This window comes from Magallana gigas, chromosome 3 (genome assembly GCF_963853765.1).
Source record: "Magallana gigas chromosome 3, xbMagGiga1.1, whole genome shotgun sequence".
Taxonomy (NCBI): domain Eukaryota; kingdom Metazoa; phylum Mollusca; class Bivalvia; order Ostreida; family Ostreidae; genus Magallana; species Magallana gigas.
This window is the reverse complement of record NC_088855.1, coordinates 23,942,574-23,965,089: the sequence shown is the minus strand read 5'-3', so window position 1 is coordinate 23,965,089 and position 22,516 is coordinate 23,942,574. Positions and strand designations below refer to the sequence as shown.

Below are 22,516 nucleotides of genomic sequence, written 5' to 3'. Positions count from 1 at the left end.
TAAGTTTTAAAGTCTACTTTATACAATAAAACCGGTAAACTTTTTGATGTTGATGTTTTGTTGTGGAACTAAATTTCTTTTCATAGAAGATGTAGCACAAAAGCAAAATTATCTGAAAGATATTATATACCTTTTCCTCGCTATGAGGACGATGCCAAGTTTTTTGTCCCCTGAGATGGCAACTACAGTTAAACTCAATATCTCGAACACCGATATCTCGAATACAATTGGTATGTCGAAGTGATTTATAGGTCCGAACCACTTATTTTTTAAAGTATTTTACCCTCGATATCTCAAATATTCAGATATCTTGAAGTTTATAAACAGTCCCATCTAGTTCGAGATGATGGAAGTTTGAATGTATTTCACAAGCCGAGGAAAATAGTTGCTGTCGAGGGGAACAAAAACCTGTTATTGTCCGAATACATGTAGTCAGTAAATAAGTATTTTATAATACCGATGAAAACTATATTTTTGGCAATGCAGATTTTCTTGATGGTAATAAATTAGAGTTATCAGACTTTGCATTTGACGTAGCAACTCGGATTACACCAGAGGTGTTTTGAAATTAACGGGTGAATAGTTTCTACTATTGACTATTCACAATAAGAAGATAGCATGGAAACTATTTCACGGTTAGGTAGAATAGCATGTTTGTTGTAATTTTACAAATAAAATTTTCACAGAGGTATGCTTACATCTTTAAAAAAAAAATGAACATGAACTTTGATGTACATATAGAACATATCTTAAATCTAGGAATAATTTCTCATTTTTTGTGCAATAATTTTTTTTAAAGAATTGATAAAACAATTAATGCAATGATTACAATGTATTTACATAAGAAGTCACTAGTGTAGAGGACATCAGCTGACCCTTTTTCAAGTAAATCCATTTTTATTAACTCCAAACAATGTGCAAAGCTGTAAATCTTTTTTGAGTTTCATGGAATGAATCTCAACATGCAAAAAGTATACAACTAATGAATAAACAACGGGTATCCTAATTTTGTACGTATTACTGTTAATAACAACATGCAATAATTTGAAAGCTTATATGAATAATAAACATTTATCAATTGATATAAAAACATAAATATTTTTATACTGAAAACACAATTTAAATTAATTTGTTTATTTATAATTTAAGCACTATCTACATGTAGATCAAAACTGATAATCAAACAAATTGCAAAGAATTCCAAAACTCTTATAGATGAAGACTGAAACGGCTCTTTTACTGCTTGCCTCTGCATGTCAGTTTAATTGGAATCAACACAAGTCTTGTATGATTTGGGTGATATCCTTTGCTACAGCCTCTCCATCCTCCTCCTGTAGGAAGGACTCGTGTGTCCCATTGTAGAACCGGAGACTCACATTGCCAGTGCACCAGTCCTTCAGCCCATAGTCCAGTGGTACATTCCCAGAGTGAGGCAGTTCAGATTTCACCCTCAACAGATGAATGTCCCCTGAAAGCAAATATTTATATAAATATGATAAAGTAATCTCCTGCTTTGTTCCTACCTGTATAAAATACCTCCCCTATTCATAAATAAAAGTGTAAAGTATCCTTCTTCAAATCTAATGAATTCACCCTCCCTCAACAATGACGCCGACATTTAATGCAAAAGTTGGTGGGGAACAAAGGAAGGCATTTAATAAGTGGAGATTAGTGTATAGTTATTGTCAAATATTTACATTTGCAAATATGTTTTCCTTATATGAACCTATAGAATAGCGAAAACATTCAATTCTGTATGAACTTTTTCATGACGTCACAATGATCATAGCACGCGTTTATCGCTTGGATTTTTGTAAACATAAATCTTGGTAATTTTAACAGTTCTGAACGATTTGTCTTTCTCAAATCTAAATATAAGTAATAAATAGCAATGTTAAAAAGCTCACCGAGATATGAAGATGGTTGGTACGTGATCAAATCTACTGAGAAGCCCTTCGGGCTTCACGGGATTTGATCACGTGACCAACCAACTTCATATCCCAGTGAACTTTATAAATTGCTGTTTATTTCCTAAATAGGATCCCATCCAGCCTATATTAGCAAAAAAATCACCTCTAAATTTCTGGCTTGTGCGCTGGTATTTGTACGCCATGTGTACACTACTGATGAAATCTTTGGCAGCTTCTAGTCTCTTTAAACGAATTATTTCTTCTGCAGCATCACCAAAGCCATAACTTTTACATGGAGTCAGAAATCCCCTTATTTTCATTTTCTCCTTAGCGATGAGCCATTTGGATTTAGCTGGGTTTGGACTGCAAATTAAATTAGGTTTCTATTTATGTAATGTTATTTGTCAGTAAATTGTATATCTCTGGCAAATGGTTAGTTTACAATAATCATACATTTCATTTTTGAACTACCTGACAAGAACTCGTCCAAAAGTCATATCAAGGGCCAGATCAATGCGCTCTTGTATTGTTTTCAATGAGAGCAGAATCTTCATGATCAGATGGTGGTTTGGAATGGATGCATACATCTGGAGAAAGTTGACTAGGGCTCCACACTCCAAGTAGACCAATTTCTGTTGAAGAAGGCATATATAACAAATTGAGTGGTTTTAACGAAAATATGTAATCACTAATTAAAATTATTGTTTAAAAGGGGTCATCTACTCATTACAGCCAGAGTACTAGTGTAAAGAGAAGCATGTCTGTCCATTACAAGACCACACATCTACATTTTCTTTCACACTAGCTATTCGTTCAACCAAGGTGACCTGGTAATTACTTAGTGTGTCTGAAAAGAAGAGTGACTAGACACGATCTCGTTGCGAGCAACGAAGAGGTCTTCCAACCGATTTTTAGAATACGGAATGACCTTGTTCTTGATCTGCGCCAACGAAACGTATCCGGAAAACGAGGCGGGATCTAAGAGTATTGGGTGAAAAACTATCTATTCCTTTAATGTCCCTTATTTGAGGGATCAGCTCCTTTTCATACATTCTATTTAAAGGTATTTTTGTGTACCGCTAATAATTGTTTAGAAATTGGTTACTGTTTTTGAGATTTCTGGAAAAAATCGTTTTTATATCTGGTCCTAATACTCCTTTTAAGGTCCAGATAACAAACAATATATGGTTGTACATTGTTAAGTACATCATTTTGAGCATCTTTTGTTTAATACTGCTTTCCAGAATTTTCCTCTATTTTGAGACATTGAGGATCAAAGTTTTGGACTTCTGGTCCCTTAAAATCCCTTACTACATAACATATTAGGAGTAAATGATTGCCATATATAGGTGAATACCTTTAGAATGAACATAATTGCTTCTATAACGTATCACAAAATATTTCACAGTAAAAAGTTATCATTAAAAGACTTTGGAGCCCCCTCAGCCCCTTATTTGAAGGGTAAGCCCCTTTTTCTAGATGTCATAAGAATGTTCCTGTCAATTCAAACACATTTTGTTCAAGAAGTGTTTAGAAATTCTGTACCGTTCTCGAGATATCTGGAGAGGGTCGTTTTAGGGGCCGACCTTGTAAGTCCTTTTAAGGACCGCATAACAAAGAAATTATGGTTGATTATTGTTAGGCTCAATATTTTGAGCATCTTTTGTTCAATATTGCTTTTCAAAATTTTCCTCCGTTTCGAGATATTGAGCATCAAAGTTTTGGACTTCTGACCCCTTAAAATCCCTAATTACATAACATAGGAGTAAATGATTGCCATGTATAGGTGAATACCGTTAGAACAAACATAATTGCTTTTATAACGTATCAGAAAATATTTCAAAGTAAAAAGTTATTAAAAGACTTTAGAGTCCCCTCAGCCCTTTATTTGAAGGGCCAGCCCCTTTTTCATGATTTCAAATGAAAGCTCTTGTCAATTCAAACACTTTTTGTTTAATAAGTAATTACAAATTTTGTACTGTTCTCGAGATACCTTGAGAGGGTCGTTTTAGGGGCCGACCCTGTAAGTCCTTTTAAGGACTGCATAACAAAGAAATTATGGTTGACTATTGTTAAGCTCAATATTTTGAGCATCTTTTGTTCAATATTGCTTTTCAAAATTTTCCTCCATTTTGAGATATTGAGCATCAAAGGTTTGGACTTCTGACCCCTAAAAACCCCTAATTACGTAACACATGACACACGTAACACATGATAAAATCGTTATACTGTTGGGCTTCATAACTGTAAGATAAACATATTTGCTTCTATAATTTATTACAAAATATCCCTCGGTGAGGAGCTATAGATTAAAGACTTTAGACCCCTATAGGTCCCTAATTGAAGGGGCCAGCCCCTTTTTCTTGAAACTTTTTTTACATTATATGTCATAACAAAATATTTTCCAGAAAAGAGATGAACAAAGAAAAGCACGAAAATTCACGACGCTTTTCATATCTCAAATTTCGAGCCCTACCGAGCTCCAGCCTTTCTTGTGCTAGGCAAACATGAATGCTTTTGTGCATACAAACAATCTTTTGTCTATCATCCCTGAAATTTTGAAATTGATATCGTTTGTAGTTTATGAGAACACTCTTAGACAAACCAACCCCCTAAAAATCTTTAAAATGCCAATATCTCAAGAACGGAAATGACGTCATCAACCAAAAAAATTTCCGATAAGGTTCAGAACATAGGTAGTAAGATCTGAAAATTTCGTGCAAATCGGTTGAGCCATTTCTGAGATATCGCGTGCACAAAAAGTGTTAAGAAAAAAAAAGAAGAAAAAGAATCCGAAGAATAACAATAAGGTCTTCCGTTGGAAACGGAAGACCTTAAATATTCCTATACATAGTATATAGCAGACTTTACAATACTAACTTACCTCCTCTTCTTGGGATGCTGCCTGTGTTCCTTGTTTAAACTGACTATGAAAGTAAGCTGGACCTCCATCTAACAGAATCAGGCATCCAACCTGTAAAATACACATTACACACACATCTTATTCAGTTAAGGACCCAAAATTTATCAATTCATTAAAACTCAACTACTGTGTAGTATGTTGAAAATTGTTTTTATGGTAAACTCATCTTAAGAATGTACTTACTTTTGACCCTTGTTCTTGTAACTGAATGGCCATCTCCATGGCAACCAATGATCCAAAGGAATACCCAATCAAATAGTAAGGCTGCTCTTGGTCGTACATCTGTACTGCATTTTTGTAATAACTATAATAAAAAAATCAACAAAATACATGTAATTTGATAAAGAGCACATGCTCTATTAGTTATATAACTCGGAAAAACTTCCTGCAATTATGCACTTTCCTTTGTCAACGGTACTACAAAATTCTAAATTCAAAGAAAATTAATACAAGTGAAAAGCTGTCAATGTCACAGCAAAACGGGTTTTCTTTTATGTGAATTGTATCCATAGTCCATGTCAACCCTGAATTAATAAACACTACTTATCGTATCCAGTGAAATGGAGTACCCTATATGCACTATTTTGCAAAAAAATGACTAAGTTCAAAAGCTGGTATTTTTTTCATAAATTATCAGAAATCAAAATCCTAGCAATATGCACACCTCTGATATATATACAATTGATCTGCAAAAGAACAACTTTCTATCTTGAAAACTGTAGGAGGAGTTATCCGTACAATGAGGGTACCCTATATGCAATATTTTGAAAAAAAATGACTAAGTTCAAAAGCTGGTATTTTTTCAATAAATTATTAGAAATCAAAATCCTAGCAATATGCACACCTCTGATATATTTACAACTGATCTGCAAAAGAACAACTTCCTATCTTGAAAACTGTAGGAGTTATCCGTACAACGAGGGTACCCTTTTGGCAGCCGCACGCCATTTTCACCATTTTAATAACCGGATTTTTCCGCTGGAAAACCCGGTTAAAAATCAGAATTTTCTGGTAATATGCACATCTACTCATTTTGTCCTAAGTGTTATGAAATTCAGTGTAGCAGTTTAAGAGGAGTTGCGCTTGCAGAAAAACAGGACTGATCAGAGACTGACTGACTGACTGACTGACTGAATGAATGACTGATGAACGGGTCAAAAACATTATACCCCTTGCATCTTAATTGCAATGTTTGCATTTAATAAGAAATAATAAATTGTATGACGTAAAGGTAGTATGGTACACCTGTCAATATTAAAATCAAAATATTTTCACCATTTTGGAATTTTCAAATTTATACATGAATAATTACATCGTAATGAGTAAGTTAATCAATTTCCCTGTAAAAACCTTGTTTATTTTAGATATGTTAATTAACTAAAATTTTCAAAACAAGGTAAAAGAAAGTCTTCAGCGAGTTAGTAAAGTGGATTATAGGTATATTATTTGTGTTCTATGCAAAGCCTGATCAAATATGCCTCCACCATTATTGTGAAACATCAAAGTATTATTTGGAAATTCATTTCAAGGTTAAAGAATGTTTTTTTTCTAGAACAAGGCAGGTTTACCTAGCTACACTCTGGATTGAATCATTAGGAGTCATTGAGGTTCTTTGTATACCACAGAACTGGTACTGGAGCAAACCTCCAAGGGTTTTTAGCAGTTTCAGCTTTCCTTGTAAACATATGCAGAATAAATATATAATTCCAACATCTAACTACTGTTAAACATCATTGAGATGTTGATCATCTCAAATAAATCCACTAAAATAATGAACATAAGAATGGAAAGCATTTTAGAGAACTTTGATTTGACCTTCACCTGTCTGAAAAATTTTGCATTTGACATAGAACTATATGTATATTTCCTTCGAAACTATCCCCTGCCCCGGGTCTTTCCTTCGAAACTATCCCCTGCCACCTGATCGTTATACCCATATATACTTCAAGGTCACTGCAACCTTTACCATTCGCCACTCTAATGGACAAATCTATGCAAGATTGGCCAAGGGAAGAAAAATGGTGGTCCAATGTTGGATTTGAAAGAACTCTGCTATGACTTTCACATGTGATTTAGAAACATGGTTTAAGGTCACCACATACCCTTTACCAAAGAGCACCCTTTCTGTGAGGTATGAGCCGGACATGGATAAGGAGAAAATATGTGGCCCGAACAAGGATTTTACTGACTTTTTACCCTAAGGCAATGTGTCAGTAAAGTATGAGCCAAATTGGTAATGCAAGAAATAAAAGACAAGAGCAGACATACCAGTGATAGGGTGTACACAGAACAAAGCCGGCCGCTTCCTGGATTCATTCAGTGGGACAATGGTTGGCTCTGTAATACTTGGTGTCAGCAGTGACTTCAGAGCGGGACTGAAGTGTGGGGTGGTCGGTGTGGAGTAAACAATCAGGCTCATCTTTGCCCCTTTCTTATAATTAGAGATAGCCGAAGGAATCGTCAGCCTCGGAATCGCAAGGTGGGTCGTCTTTTTAGGGAGTCTAGGCATAAAAATGTAAACAAACACATAACCTTGCAGCTGGTTTTCAGGTTCATTTGAACAAAATCAAAATATAAATCATTTGATTATTTATCTAAAATATTAATAAAAAAAAAAATATTTACAAGTTTTTAGTGAATTCATCTGTGTGATCGGCGGTGAATCCAAACATTGGAGTAGAGGTTATGACCTTTGATACTGCATCAGTCTCGTCTGTGATTGTAATAATTGGGGTGACCATAGGAATACCTAGTTTGTCAGTGGTGGTATCGAACACATCATCGTAGTCCTGAAGGTTAATCTGTGGCAGGTAAATAAGTCTGACTTCATCTGAAGGCTTGCCGCTTAGTTTGGCTGGAGTAACTGTCTGGGCAATGTTCAAGGGATTGTAGCTGTCAAACTGATTTTCTTTGTCGGAGCAGTCATTGACAAGAAGGGAAAAATCCTAAATGAAAATATGAATGACCCAAATCAAGTAAACATTAAGGGGTTGATGAAAATCACAACAAATCAAATTTAATTAAAAAAAACCCAGACATTAGGTTGTAAAGGAGTGGTAAATAGTTGGCAATGACCTTAATTCTCTTGCTTCAAGGTCACTATCCTAACTGTACATACAAGCGCTTTTTGAAGTATAAATCAGATTATACATTAAGGGATACATATTAGAGAGCTATTAGCCAGAATTTTTACAAAGAAAGCAGCTTTCGATATTTTTTTTATAAAAAAAATGAAACAAATCATTTCATCCTGTAAAGATAGATCTAATCATATGAGTTTACTTTTGGTTTTGTGGAAATTGCACTTTGTAATCTCTGCATCGCAATGACATCTGCTTCCATCATTTCTGCTATGCTTTGGTTGTTAGCATTCACTATTGGGTCTTCAATAGCTGAAAGGATTTGAGCCAGCTCCACTGGGTGTGTAAAATGTGACCGCTCAGCCAGATTGTACTTCAGACCCTGCACTTCAGGAAAACCTTCCTTGGAGATCTGGAAGGGTTTCATTGTGAATACATTTGAAACATTGAAATATAACATTTACAGAAGATATATGACATATTATTTCAGTCAATTTAAGCTGCTGACCCCAAAATAAAGAGCATTTATAATTACCATATTTTACGATTAGTCAATAGTGCTGTTTTTTTTTTAAGGTAAATATGATTATTTTGCTACCTGAGAAGATGGAGAGTGGTCACAGAACAACATAATATACCTCTGCTATACATCCGTTCTGCATGTTGTACAAAAACAGCTGAATGTCCTCCAGGCTCTTCCTCATGAAGCTGGTGACGGCCTGGGAGAGGTCAGGGACCACCAGGGAGCACTCCTTGCTCAGCGAGATCTGTTCACGGGGAGTGGGCAGTGTGCAGAATATCGCCTTCCCATTGTCTGCTGTCATGTCAATGGCTGACTGGAAATCTGTAATGATAAATCATTGGTCCATTTCCATTCAATTCAGGTAGATTTCATCATTCTTGATCTTTCTTTATTAAGTTGTTGAAGATATTGGACACAATGTCCTAGAACCATAGTACATGTATAATTAAACCCTGTGGAAAAGGACATTGACAAGCTAAAACTAGACAACATTGAGATGGTGACCATCTCAAAGGGCCCCACTTAAATATTAGAAAATAGGTTGAAAAGCATTCAAGAGAATTTTGCTTTGACCTTGACCTATAACTTCGAAATTTTCCAGCTGGCATAGAACTTTGAATTCAATCTATTTACTCCTTACGTACAGGCATTTATTGTTCAACCTGAGTGAGATTAAGCAAATGGGAAATAATCTACGATCTAAAACTGATAATAAAGATATCTGCCATTAACTTCACACTGACTTTGTTCAAAGTCACTGCAAACCATCAACCCAAAAGCTCTGTTTATGTGAAGTATGAGCCAAATAGGGTGGAGTGGAGAGTAGATATGCTCTTAATTAAACAAGAAAAGAATTCCTGGGTCCCCCGCCGGTCAAGCAGTATACTTAGTATACTGTATATGAAATTGCAATATTTTCAAACATTCAGGGCTGTTACAGAATTAAATGTGTAGGGAGGTTGGGAGAAACATTTTTTTACCCCCACCACCCATTTTTTTTCTTCTATTTTTCCTGTCGCAAATATATCCAAAATACTACAATCTAAAAGAACTTGACCAAAGTATTAGTGGTATAAACATTTGGTATAAATTTAATGAAAATCCGTCAAAATTTGTAGGCATGAGAGCACTTACAAGGTCACAAAGTCCCACAAGCTCTGCGTTGCAGCGGGGGACAAAAAGGATTTTTGTGTGATTTGATATGACCTTGACACTTGACCTACAAAACATCACTCAAGGTTACTGCATACACTTTGACCATAGGCACTCACTCTGTGAGTAAAGTATGAGCTGCATTGGACCAAGGGAAGAGAAAATATGCTCCAGACAAGGATTTTTCATCTAATTCTGCTACAACCTTACCTTAGACCTAGAAACATGGTTCAAGGTCACTGCACACCCTTTACCAAAAGGCCCTTTGTGGATGAAGTAAGAGCCAGATTGGGCCGAAGGGAGAGAAGATATGCTCCAGACAAGAGATCTCAGACTGACAGACAGACAGAAGGACAGACAGACTGACAGACTAATCACAATTAGGTGCCCGCAGAGAGGGGCCCTAATTATCTTTACACACATATCACTCCAGATATACTAAGACCATAGTTTGGGTCATATACCTAATAGCTAGTTCATTTAAACAAACTACTACAACATCTAAATGAGGTACTAACCAGCACTAGTGAACTGGAGGACCACATCACACCCCTCTCCTTGTGTTAGTGTCTTGATGTTCTGTTCCAGCCTTTCTCCCGACAACACCCTTACGTAAGGGAACAAATTGTCAATCACATCTCGGACTTCAGCATCATAACTGGATGTAAATATAGTGACCTCCATCTCATTGGCTAATGCCATCAAGTATACACAAAGGGTATCTAGGAGAAAGTACAATTATATTCATCTTTTGCTGTGTTAATTACCGGTATGTATATTAACGTTGACACAATGTCCTAAAATTATTTCATCACCATATTATTTTAAAACATTCTTCAGCTGATATTGGGTTAAATAAACCTATTATTTTCAATAAAAGTTATGTTACCTTTAATATTAGACTGGTGTTTAGAGCTTTATGCAATTTTCTGAAAATAAATGAGTATGTTTTGCTGTAAGATTTACCAATAGGAGGCAGTATCAAAAGTGAATTGTTTTCTTTGATTTTTGCAACATCCAGAAGTAGATACACTGCTAACATGTATGGAATCAACTGCTCCAGGTCTTTTGGTGTCCAACCCATACTTAGGGGGAATTCTCGTCCTTCAACTCCTCTTTCTGTATGAAATTCACACAAGAAATTTAACAATCAAAATTTGATTTGATACATGTGCACATGCAGTTTCTATCAAAACAAGATTTACTACCCAACCTGTAATCAACACAATCCCAATGACTTGTTCCTTTGCGTTTTCCCCCTGGTAAATCAGTACTCTGTGGTTCTCCTCTGACACCGAGTCTATGGAGTACACCATCAACAGGCTGACTCGGGAATTTTCTACTCCTTCTAAATTTGCCACTCTCTGTGTGTTTCTGTTCTTCAGTTGACTCACTTTAGTGTGGAAAACCACGCCACCTGCCTTGCTAAGTCCTAAAAAATTTGAAGTATACATTTTTTTAGACATTTTTTATAAATTACAAAGAACATAATATAAACATGTCATAAACGGTATAACAACAAACCTGAACATCTCTCCACTACTGCGAGCATGTTGGCACAGTCCTTGACTTCCTTCATGTGTAAGCTGGGGCTGATCCAGATCCTCAGAAGTGGTCCCTCTAACCCCTGGGTGGAGAACTCCAACAAAGTATCCAGGAAATCCAGCCAGCCATCCTCCCACATGATTTCTGTCTTCTCCAAGAAGAACCTATAATTAACAACAGGAATTCAGGTTCAATGTGTACCGGTACCCTGTGTTCATCTCAGTATATGTGACTAAACAAAATAACAATGGTTCAGTTAAGTCAGCACAATGTCAGCATGGAAATACAGCATGTGAAAGATTTGATGTTTCTGTAATATAGCCAGGTTTTAATTGTATATGCATCATCTTTTATTCAGAAATAGTGGGTTGAGAACAAGCACTCATTTTCCTCAGCATGACAAGCCTTGAGTCCTGGGTACAGTTTGTAGGCCCTACCTGTCATCCTCATCATCATTACTGCCTTTCAGGTTCTCATTAATATCAAGGTCATAGCCGGGTATTTTGGGTAATGTCACCATTTCTTCAGGTTCATATATCTTGTACTTTCCACTGAGGAGCAGAGTGTCCCCTATGTACAAAGTGAAGATACTACTGTATTATTCTTGTTTTGCTTTGAAAAACAGCAAAGTTACTGGATTTCATGACTGATTTTTATACATCATAACATTTTTGTAACAAAAACTAATTGGAGTTAGATGTATAACTAAGAATAACGCAGATTCATTTGGGCTAAATGGCTTCAAATGCGCATCTTTTTTCAACATAAATGTTCATGTGAATTATGCATCATACCTTCCTTCTCAATCACAAAGGATTTTTTGCCAGTCTGTACATATATTGTGTCAGTGTTGAGAAGATTTTCCTGACTGGATTCATTCAGAGTCCACACCATGTCATACAGCTCCATTCCATTGACCAGTTCATGGGTCTGAAAAACAATTGATGGGATCTAATAATACCTTTATATTTTGTTTTTGTTTCTTTTTAAATAAAAAGTTGATGTGATGCAAACTGTGTTCTTTTCTAATCTAGTTGTACAGATACAAAATACTGCAACTATACCTTGTTATGTTTTTCAGATATAGCGATCAGAGCATGATAAAGGAGCAGGCCCTGTGTGGAGTGGATGCCGTCGGTCTCTATATCACTGATACTATACGGAACCTCCACGTCATCCTTCACTGTCAATTCAACCCTCCACATGCTCAATACACAATACCATGCAATGGCAAAAGATTTACATATCTTACCAATTATTATTGCTATTGCGATAAATTTAAATCTATCATTCAGAATATTTGTAGTGTAATTAAATAGAATGACTTTACCCCTGCAGAAGAACTCGGGCCACTCTGGAATTAACCACGACTGAGTGTGATCCCACCTAACGAGTGGGCTGATGGGTGGGGCAGTGACATCCACAGGGAAAGACAAATCATACAGACATTCCACCGACACATCATGTCCTAGCAAAATATATAATATATGTTTTTATGGGGTGGTTGAGAACTTCGAATGAAAACATTCTCAAAAGAGTCATTGTAAAACGTGTCACTATTTCTGGGATAATTCTTTGTAATCCATTTAATTTTCCTCTATTTGTTGATATAAATAATCAATTCAAATTGTTATACAAGAGATGTTTATAAAACACTTATGCCCCCCCTCCCTTGGTAACATCTGCGAAGAAATGAACGGAAACTACAAATAATTGGAATTTTTCTACATCCAAGGGGCACAACTCTGTTGAAAATTGCTCGATCGTACCCAAAATCAAACTTGACCTAGATATTATTATGCTAAACCTGTATACCAAATTTCATTTTAATATTTGCATCCTTTGCAAAGAAAATGAATGGAAACTGTTGGTGGACCAACAGACCTACCGACTGACAGATAGCAGCAAAGCAATAAGCCCTCCCTTCTTCGAAAGGGGGCATAAATATACATGCTTGCACCAAATTATGACTTGCCCAATAAATGGATCTCTCCAAATGCTTTCAAGACAGACTTGAGGTCTCCTGCACATGGAATTGGATCAAACACAAAGTGTTTTTCCAGTCTGCGAGGATGGGTGAATCTGGACAGGCTGAGGTCCACCAGGGTCGTGTCCACTGGTAGAGTATTCAGCACTGAAGTGACTGTGGCAGGTGTGGTCAGGACCCTCCTCAAATAATCCCAGTCAAACAAACTGCTCACACTGGACTGGCAACCAATGGCATAGTCCTGAGATAGGCTTATCCTGTTCTTTGACCTAAGATCATTTTAAAATACTATAATTTTAAGTTACAACTGATTTCACTATTGGTAAATCTTTTTGTTTTAATTTTAGGTCTTTCATATCCAACTTTTGGGGTGGGGGGGGGGGGGGGGGGGGGGTTGGCTCATAATAAGCAAGTGCATACATACAAGAGATATTATGGTAAGCTCAATTAATATATCTAAAATCTGAAAAAATTATTTTCACCTGTACTTGGGGCTATGTAGTATCTCCCTTGCTTCTCTTTCCAAACCATCAACAATCTCGGTCATCAAATCACTGTACAGAGGGAGTCTGCCAGGTAACTCTGTGTAGTAACCCCCTAAAACAGTAAAGATTTCACTTAACAAAGGGATGTCTTTTAAATTAAGAAAATACAAATAACACTTCGGACGTCCACATCATGTTACTTTTCTGCATAAAGCGAAAGGCTTTACAGCTGTATGAAAATCTACCATTAAATCATAGGAAATATGGTTTCTTTCCCACATACACAATTAAATGCTTCGTATAGATTGACGTTATTCTGACCTTTGCTATGAATTGTCCTCAGTACTTCTTCCTTGTTGGAGGTTTCCACCGCTATAACAAAAGTGTCCTGAGAGACCGTTGATAAGACCCGGGTGAAGGGACCCAGGCAGTAGATCTCATCTGGATCCAGAGTCACTCTGTACACAGACTGTGTCTTTCCAAGATCTGTCAGAAAACCATTGTACATGTATTTAACAAATTCTTCACTTTTTAATCTCAGAAGTGTCAGTATGTGCTCAAGATTGTTAAAGTCTACTTCAATTGCATGTACGTGTATATGTATACTACAGTGAAGCGTTATGGTAAAAATGCCTTAAAGAATTGAAAAATCTCTTTAATTTATAAAGATAGATACTAGAGAATTCTTTGAGAAGTTTCCCAATCAAGTATGCCAGTCCAACACACTGTTCCCTGGAAAGGCAGCCATCTTGATATGCAGCTACAATTTCTGACAGCCCACATCCAACTACTCCTTGAATCTGAAGTTTTGTTTCTCTCATTATGTCCACAATGCCTTTTCAAAATGATAAAAAAATTTATCAATGGAATCATTGCTGAATGATAAAACAGTGCATTTTATGCAAACATGCCAAGAGGTAATTAAAATTGGATTTTATAAATTTTTCCATCACCATAAGAAAATTTTGTTTAAGGCTGAAACTAATAATTACTTTTCTTAAGCTCTCAATAAAAAATTAGGAGTAAATAGTTATCTCTTAATTTTCTATTGTGTAAGATACTTAAGATACTGTTTTTATAGCACAGTAGCAGGGTTTTCTCTAAAAATTGAAGTAGGAGGAAGAAATAAAAAAGTAGAAGGGAGTTCTGAAGGTTTAGCTTATAGCTAGATTGTAGTTGAAGCAATAATAGCCGGGTAATTACATCATTTTAGACGGGGGAATTCCCCGCTCCCCGGGTCTTTGAGACAACCCTGACAGTAGTGACATTTCTGTACTTGTTAGGGAGATATTTACCTATTAAGATGATAATAGAGAAAACAGTTCCTTGGTGAACATTTTCAGTGCATAACTCTCCTCTGTAGAAGTCTTCCCATGGCAATGTATCGTCAATTTTGGACAATATCTGTAAAATTTGATTTTTCATATAATTTTCATGTACCTCCAGGTACATTCACTTTAAACCATTCTTTGAAAATTTATTGTTGTTACAAGTTCTGATATGTGTTATACATGAATATCAAGTAAATAATTTTATGCTGACAACTTCTTTAATCTTTTTTTATTTTATACCTGCTGAGAATGTTGAACAGATTTCCTGAAAACAGGTATGTCCATAAGCGATGAAGAAAGGTCCAGTTTTCCCCATGCAACATCTCTCAGAATCAGCCATATTGAAGGAATCACAGAGAGGTTATTTGAGACTTTATGCACATCTTCATCTACAATTTCAATTAAAGTCAGCAGCTAACACAAGTTAGACTGATAAAATATTTGGTAATTCTTTTTTTTTTAAATTGTATATCATTTTACCATTTGGTCCAGACTTTGTCACTACATATCCTCGAACTTTTCGTTTAGGATCGTGTGACAGCAAGGAGTGTGACAACAGAGCTAGGGAGGCTGCGTCATTTTTATTCTTTCGAACAAATTCCACGATGGTCTCCATTTCAAGCTCATTTCTGGCTTTGATTGTTACCAACTTGTGACTTGTAGCTGTGGAAATTATGAAATCATAAAAGACTTTGAACCTTGTGTTTATTGTAAAGCCTTTGCAACCAACAAAAGATTAACCATATAAAGTCACAAAATCATTAACCATATAAGGTTACCAAACCAGAACAATGTAGCCAGTCTGTTTTAACTGCTCACCTTGATTGCTGCAATGATTCCTGTATGGCTTCAATACCAAATGCCCATTTGCACCCCCATATCCAAAGGAATTCAAACTTATGTAGCCATCTGAAGAAAGTTTGATACTTCTCATGAAATTAGACATAATTTTCTGTCATTTCTAATAACAGTAATGTTATCAAGAAACATGAAAATTGCAATCATAATAGATGAAACCAGGTGGTTTGTTTCATGATGCAACAAAACATTTTATCACACTTTCATGTTAAATACTGAAATCTGATTGGTTAAGACGCAGTTATAATCCATTCTATTACCCTCAGCATTAGCAACACACGTGGCAACGGGTAACACAACAAATTGTTACATGCGCGTAAATTATGCCCGTACGGTTCGCCATAGAATTCACGTCATTCCAATACAAAAGCAATAAAGTTTTCTTTGAAATTTAGACATTCAGTATAATAAAATAAATAGTGCCTCCCCTTCGCGTCGGTTGACAATGGTTTTCTCGGGGTGTCAATTTCAACTCTTACCCTCCAAAACAGGCACTATTTATATAGTGACACACATGATGTATGTATCATGTTGAAGTTTATCAGTAACAACACATTTTCAGGTGCCAGATCGAGACTTTCATATATTTGTGAATAAATCTTTATGAAATTCATTCAGAGACAATGAATACCTTTTATCTCAATTTTTCATCATTTGTATTGGTAAAAGGGGGCAAAAATTATTTATGAGCCAATACATTTATTGGTAGTTGACTGCTAGACTGCTGTTACCTTCCAGAGCTGTAGCTTTATCTACCACTTTGACTTTCCCTTCTAAAATGCCATTAATGTTGGGATTTGGTGACTGGAAATTGATTTGTGGTGAAATAGTTCCATGTCTTGCTATCAGGACACACTTTACAAAGCTTGCAAATCCTGCAAACAAAAAATATATCAATACCGTTTTAAGAATAACCATAGTTTATTATCAATGTTTCCCCTGTTAAATAATTTATTAGATAGTTACCTGCTGTTGCCTCACTGTGACCCATACTGGCTTTGACAGATCCAATCAACAATGGCTTCTGTCTGTTTTTGCACAAGGCCTCACAAATACCAGCTACTTCCACTGGATCTCCTGCCTATAACCAATTCATGACAGTATAATTATTCGATCTGTTAATTAATTTGATCATGTAAGAAATCACTAGTGTTAAATAACTGTCTTAAAACTTCCATGTCAGATAATACTGAAACATGCATCATACTCTGCCTTTTTGGAACAACACATGTGACCTCAACCAATTTATTCCATCAAGAGTCTACCATCTGGTCATGTTTGATTGACAAAACTGGTATTTTGTTGTTCATTAGTGTATTGAGCAATGTGGGTAAAATTAAGTCAAAGATTGATCATGAACTTAAGCAAGACCTTTGATTATCTAATTTAAGGTTACATGAAATATGTTGTAGCATTCTAACTGTCACAGAGCATGCATAAAAATTCATTATAACTATGTTTATGTGACCCAACAGCCATGAGTAGGAAATATATATGCAGACTCCGAACCAAGGCTTGGAACATTTAATGTCTGTATGATGATCAACAAACTCCTGCCAACAGTCATAATTTTGGAATAAGTTGTTCCTTTTGCTTATCATCTTTCCCTGTCATTTCCACAAATATAGACTTATATGGCCATCTAAGAATCAATGAGCATACACTAATGGTTTTAACAATTTCTGTAAAACTTGAACTCTCAGATGCTAAACACTAAATATCTTAAAGATAATTACATGTAAGTAGATTCCAAGAACTATTTGCTCAAGGACATTTGATCTCACAGACTACAAATGACATTTAAGTGACTCTGATGATTTAAAGATTTTTTAAAGAATTTTTCATCTTTACTGTAAACCCTTCTATGTGGTACCTTTGTGCCTGTACTGTGAGCCTCCACATAAGAAATGCTGTTTACATCTATTTTGCATCTGTTGTAGATTTTGCTCATTAAATCTGCTTGTGATTGACTATTTGGGAAGGTGATTCCTAAAACGATCAGTTAAAATAAAATTTGCATAAAAAATGATCAAAGAAGAATATTAACATAATTTTGATTTTAGAGGCAATGTACATACTGACATCAATTCTATGAATATTTTCTGCATTACCTTCTGACTTGAAGCCATCACAGTTTGTCATGATATCAACGATGCTTAAGTACACACGTTTACAGATGCTCTCATTCCTGTTTTAAGAAACAATATTGATACAATGTATGAGGAATAACTATTCATACACATTAATGATTCTGTGATTCTTAATCATTTTTTGTTTTAACAGAATTCATAGACAGATCAAATTGTCATGTGAAGTACCTGATATCTGCTAAATCAATGTTTTCCTGTAAACAGGATATTCACAGTCTAACATACTTAACACATCATATGCTATGCAGAAAACTTATGGCAACCAATTCATATAAGCATTGTGAAGCAATAACTAAAGTTTGAAATTAAGATATTCATTCAAGACACCTTGTCAGAAGAATGGATACCACTCCTTCAGCTCGTACATATCCTCCGGCCTTTGCATCAAAAACATTGCTCTGACCAGTAGGATTGAGCATGCCTAGCTGTGACATCTGTTGGAGGTAGCTTGGATTCAATAAGAGGTTGACAGCTTAAAAAAATGAACATCAGATTCACTACACGTAAAACTGAACACTGTCATGATGACAAGTAAAGTCTGACTTTCAACAAAACTTAATTTTTCCAAATAGGATTATTTGATAGATGATTTAACTAATGGCGTCACTTTGGCTACCAGGTTGACATTCAAAACACTTTAAGTATAATACATCCTGTCCGTAAAGGATGGTCATTTAACAAAATTAACGTCTCTATTAGTATTTCATGAATGTAAATTGTTGTCAGCCTTATAAATCCTTGCAGTTGACCTCAGATGCCCTTACCTGTCACTAGAGCAAACTGACATTTGCCGGCTCTCAGATCATTGACGGCCATTTCCATTGCTGACAGACTGGAGCTACAGCCAGTGTCCACCGTCAGCATTGGTCCACTGAGACCAAAGTGTTCCATCAGGTGACCAGCCAGAGTAGGAACAGTAGTACCTTACAACCAGTCAAGTAGTACAGTTCAATGAGTTGAAAGAAAGCAATTCAGTTTATTATTAGAGACACCTAATACGTGATAAAATGTAAAGCTAGTGGAATTCTGCTTACAAAGCCTTGAGTTGGCTCCTCTTGAAGTCTCCAGTGGATCATTGTCTGGCAGAAAGCAGGCAAGGTACAGTCCTGTGGAGTTATTCTGTAGCACTGGTGGACAGAGGCTGGAATCCACTATGCACTCTGCACACACTTCTAGCAAGTGGCGCAACATTGGATTCATGTGATGAACCTAAGGAGTGTATTAACAGTTTTTTTGACAGTATCTGATATCAGTCAAGGAAGCAAATCTTCTAGGTCTTAAAAATATACAATACCTCAGTTTCTTCAAAGTTAAAATAATCTGCATCAAACTTGTCCAAATTCTTTATCAGTCCAACTCGTGGTGGTGTCCCATACAGCTCTTTTGGCCATCTTGTTTGTCCTATCATATCATTTCCTTTTATCAGATTCTCCCAGAACACCTGCACAAATCCAATGCTTTTTAAACCATTAAACCTTGGACATCTGGTCACTTGGCCCATTTAAGATTTTTTTGTAGCAGTGTTCATGATTTTGAAAATATAAAGTACACATGCAGGTACACTTAGGACCACAACTTTTAAATTAAAACAATTATAGATATATCTGTTTTATTTGACATTTTATGATTATGACACTGACAGTCATCTTTATTATAAAACTGTTCTACAAAAAACATAACTTTAAGGTCAAGATCTAGTAAATGAAAGGTGCCTACAGGTTTATAAAATTTAAGATATAAATTTTTTCCATGATGCTTCATAACAATAGCTTTGTTTGCCAGGGTGTACCGCAGCTAAAATTTTTGGTAAACACAATGAAAAATCATGTTTTAAACTGTAATTTTTAATGAAATATGAAGGAATAGAGGAAGAAATTTCATAGTTTTGTCCATTTTGGACAAATAAAATAATATCTAGAACGCCTAAAGTCTCCCCCAAAACAGAATTAAACAAGCTCTTGACCTTCTCTTTAAAACGATGTCAAATTGAATATAGGTATCGGGATTACTTTTCCCATGATTTAACATAGAATGTCAAGAAATTGTTTAATTTTCTACATAATTCCTTTAAGCCGTTAAGTACGGGAAAAAGATTCTTCAAATCAATTATGACGTCATAATGGTTGTAGCACCAAAAAGACACTCTGATCTTGACCTTAAAGAATTTAGAAAGCATCAGTATGAAAATGGTTAAGTACCCAGAATACTTACATCAATGTTCTCAGACTGTGGGAGCCTAGCAGCAATCCCTGCTACAAATACTTCAGCCATGCCAGCTAAAAAATAAAGATTGTAGTTAGCATTTTAAAATGTTATCTTTAGAATGTTGAGCTTCAGTGCTCATGATTTTGAAAAACCAAAGCATTCATAATAACATAATGTAACAGGTGGTGGAAAGTCAAGCCTCAAATGGGACTTGAACCCAGGGCCTCTGGTTAACATGCCAGTGCTTGATCTAAAGTTGTGTGTGATATATTGACTGGCAGTCACACACCTGTTCACTCAAAAATATGATGAAGATGAAGGCCAACTTAGTAACACAGAGTACCTTACTGTAGTGTTCTTTAGAATTAAGAGGTCAAATTGACAATAATGGTCAAGGTATTCAAAGACAGATTGAAAATCAATGTATACAAAAAAAAGACTAGATTTAAAAGAGGATATCTTTATTGGGTACAGAGATTAGTTGTTCAAATAAATACAATGATCCTTGTTTATGATTATATTCAAGGTAAAAAGTGACATGAAACTGATCTAATCCCTGAAATATGGACATAATATGGCCATCCTGATAGTCCTCACTATTTACAGATTTTTTGCTGAATTCATCTTTGTTTTAATAGACTGTATAGTACTCTTAATGTTCTGAACACTTTGATGGTGTTGGATGGTTTTAATTAAAGAGACATACAGTACAACCAGGCTTCTCTACCAATGGGTGATTATTGTAGATTCCTTATTTTATGTGAGTACTTAATTCCACAATTCAACCCTTTTTTATCAAATCGCGAGTACATATAATCACGAAAGCCAAATTTTTTTCTCATTTTAATGTAGTTTAAAGATGTCCGAAAAAGCAAGATTTTAGAATTTGTGAGATGACGTGCTTCTCGCAGTTTTAAGTGGATATTAATTCCTCATGTTTAATTAGGAATCTACAGTACTTTGGAAGGATGTGTAGCTGATAAAATAAATATTAAACAAAACATTCACAAAAACAGAAATGACCTGCATACTTATCTTTATATCAATTCGTAATCTCAACAGAGATTCAGCTCTGCTTCATTATGGTATAATAGTACTGCATGAAAATTCTGCCCCTTGGTTGCAACTAATATTTTTCTATCAAATATGTCAACAAGCAAGATTGTTATGTTAACATGTAACATAACACTATGTTGACATGCAAGAAAATTGCTAGCAAATATGAAGTCTAAAAAATCTCCAAAAATATGAAATATTGCCAACATTTGACTTTTAAAATGCTATATGCTACTTCTTTGTGTATGAATGTTGACATGCGAGATAAATATGTTGACATGCAACTTATTTATGTTGATATGCATCTCATTTATGTTGACATGTGAGAAAAATATGTTGACATGCGATATACAAATTAAGTTGACATGCAAGCTATTCATGTCAACATGCAACTTACTTATATTGACTTGCAACCTTTTAATTGCATGTCAACATAAATAAGCAGCATGTCAACATAAAGATGTTGCATGTCAACATAAATTGGTTACATGTCAATTTATTTTCTTGCATGTCAACATTTTTATCTCGCATGACAACATAAAAAAGTTGCATGTTGATATACTTATCTAACATGTCGACATAAATAAGTAGCATCTATAGCATGTTGAAGTCACACAAGGTCATTGTTTGAATTTTTTCTTTATCATAAATCGTTTTGATCTGCTTGCAAATATTTTGCATGTCAACATATGCATGTTTAACATAACTATCTTGCATACTTATCTTGCATGTCGATGATAGAAACAACTAGCAAGGGGCAGATTTAGGTGTGCCACTATATTTATCTTATATATTTCTGTATTTTTGATGGTTGAAATAAAAAAGTTTCAAGAATATTAAATTACAATATCTTTCTTCCAGAAGGCTATGTTTCCTCATTTAATTACAGAAATGAAAGCAACCCCCCTCTCTAGCATTTCTGGCAAAATTGGGTTTTATATCGTGCAGAGACTCACCACTTCATCATTTATTACTTAATAATATAAAACAGTTTAAAATCCCATTTTCAATACCGTACAATCATTCTTATAATTCATGGGTACCGTACTCCGTAGATTTCCCCGTAAAACAGTCAACAGTCAAACTGATTCTGATGCGGCATACACGTTCCGTGCGTGCATTAATAAATCAGCGCGCGAATTTCAAAAAGAAAAATCTGTATATTTTACCTGTATGTTAAGCACTACAATTTTAAAATAGTCCTCTATGCAAATTGGGTTCATATGCCGAGCATTTCAATCCGCTGAAAGAGATTTAAGGAAGATCGCTCAGATCATGCTTTTTATGTCCGATGAAAAGCCACTTATATCA

The 22,516-nt window shown here is 35.4% G+C and overlaps 1 protein-coding gene across 4 annotated transcripts; it reads right to left on the bottom strand.

Annotated features, from left to right (window-relative positions):
* Positions 1–1,118: 1,118 nt before the first annotated feature.
* On the bottom strand, positions 1,119–22,496 carry LOC105318687 (fatty acid synthase). Of its 4 annotated transcripts, none has more exons than XM_066079025.1 (36): positions 22,375–22,496; positions 20,156–20,220; positions 19,239–19,385; positions 18,979–19,153; positions 18,709–18,867; positions 18,272–18,416; positions 17,906–17,982; positions 17,668–17,783; positions 16,761–16,875; positions 16,526–16,669; positions 15,756–15,845; positions 15,417–15,599; positions 15,177–15,325; positions 14,901–15,009; positions 14,282–14,440; positions 13,927–14,091; positions 13,603–13,717; positions 13,109–13,389; positions 12,464–12,601; positions 12,198–12,316; positions 11,928–12,063; positions 11,571–11,703; positions 11,113–11,297; positions 10,802–11,020; positions 10,555–10,707; positions 10,107–10,310; positions 8,552–8,757; positions 8,116–8,325; positions 7,459–7,778; positions 7,102–7,334; positions 6,402–6,507; positions 5,017–5,137; positions 4,795–4,884; positions 2,382–2,542; positions 2,074–2,273; positions 1,119–1,468 (listed from the first exon to the last, which is right to left on the bottom strand). In XM_066079025.1, the coding sequence occupies exons 2-36, from the start codon at positions 20,213–20,215 to the stop codon at positions 1,272–1,274; spliced, it is 5,520 nt and encodes a 1,839-aa protein (XP_065935097.1). In that variant the 5' UTR covers positions 20,216–20,220; positions 22,375–22,496; the 3' UTR covers positions 1,119–1,271. The 4 variants fall into 4 exon arrangements, 3 of the variants coding, with proteins under 3 accessions (XP_065935097.1, XP_065935099.1, XP_065935098.1); XM_066079027.1 differs by having other exon boundaries at positions 22,393–22,446; XM_066079026.1 differs by lacking the exon at positions 22,375–22,496 and adding an exon at positions 22,254–22,335.
* Between the last annotated feature and the right edge of the window lie 20 nt (positions 22,497–22,516).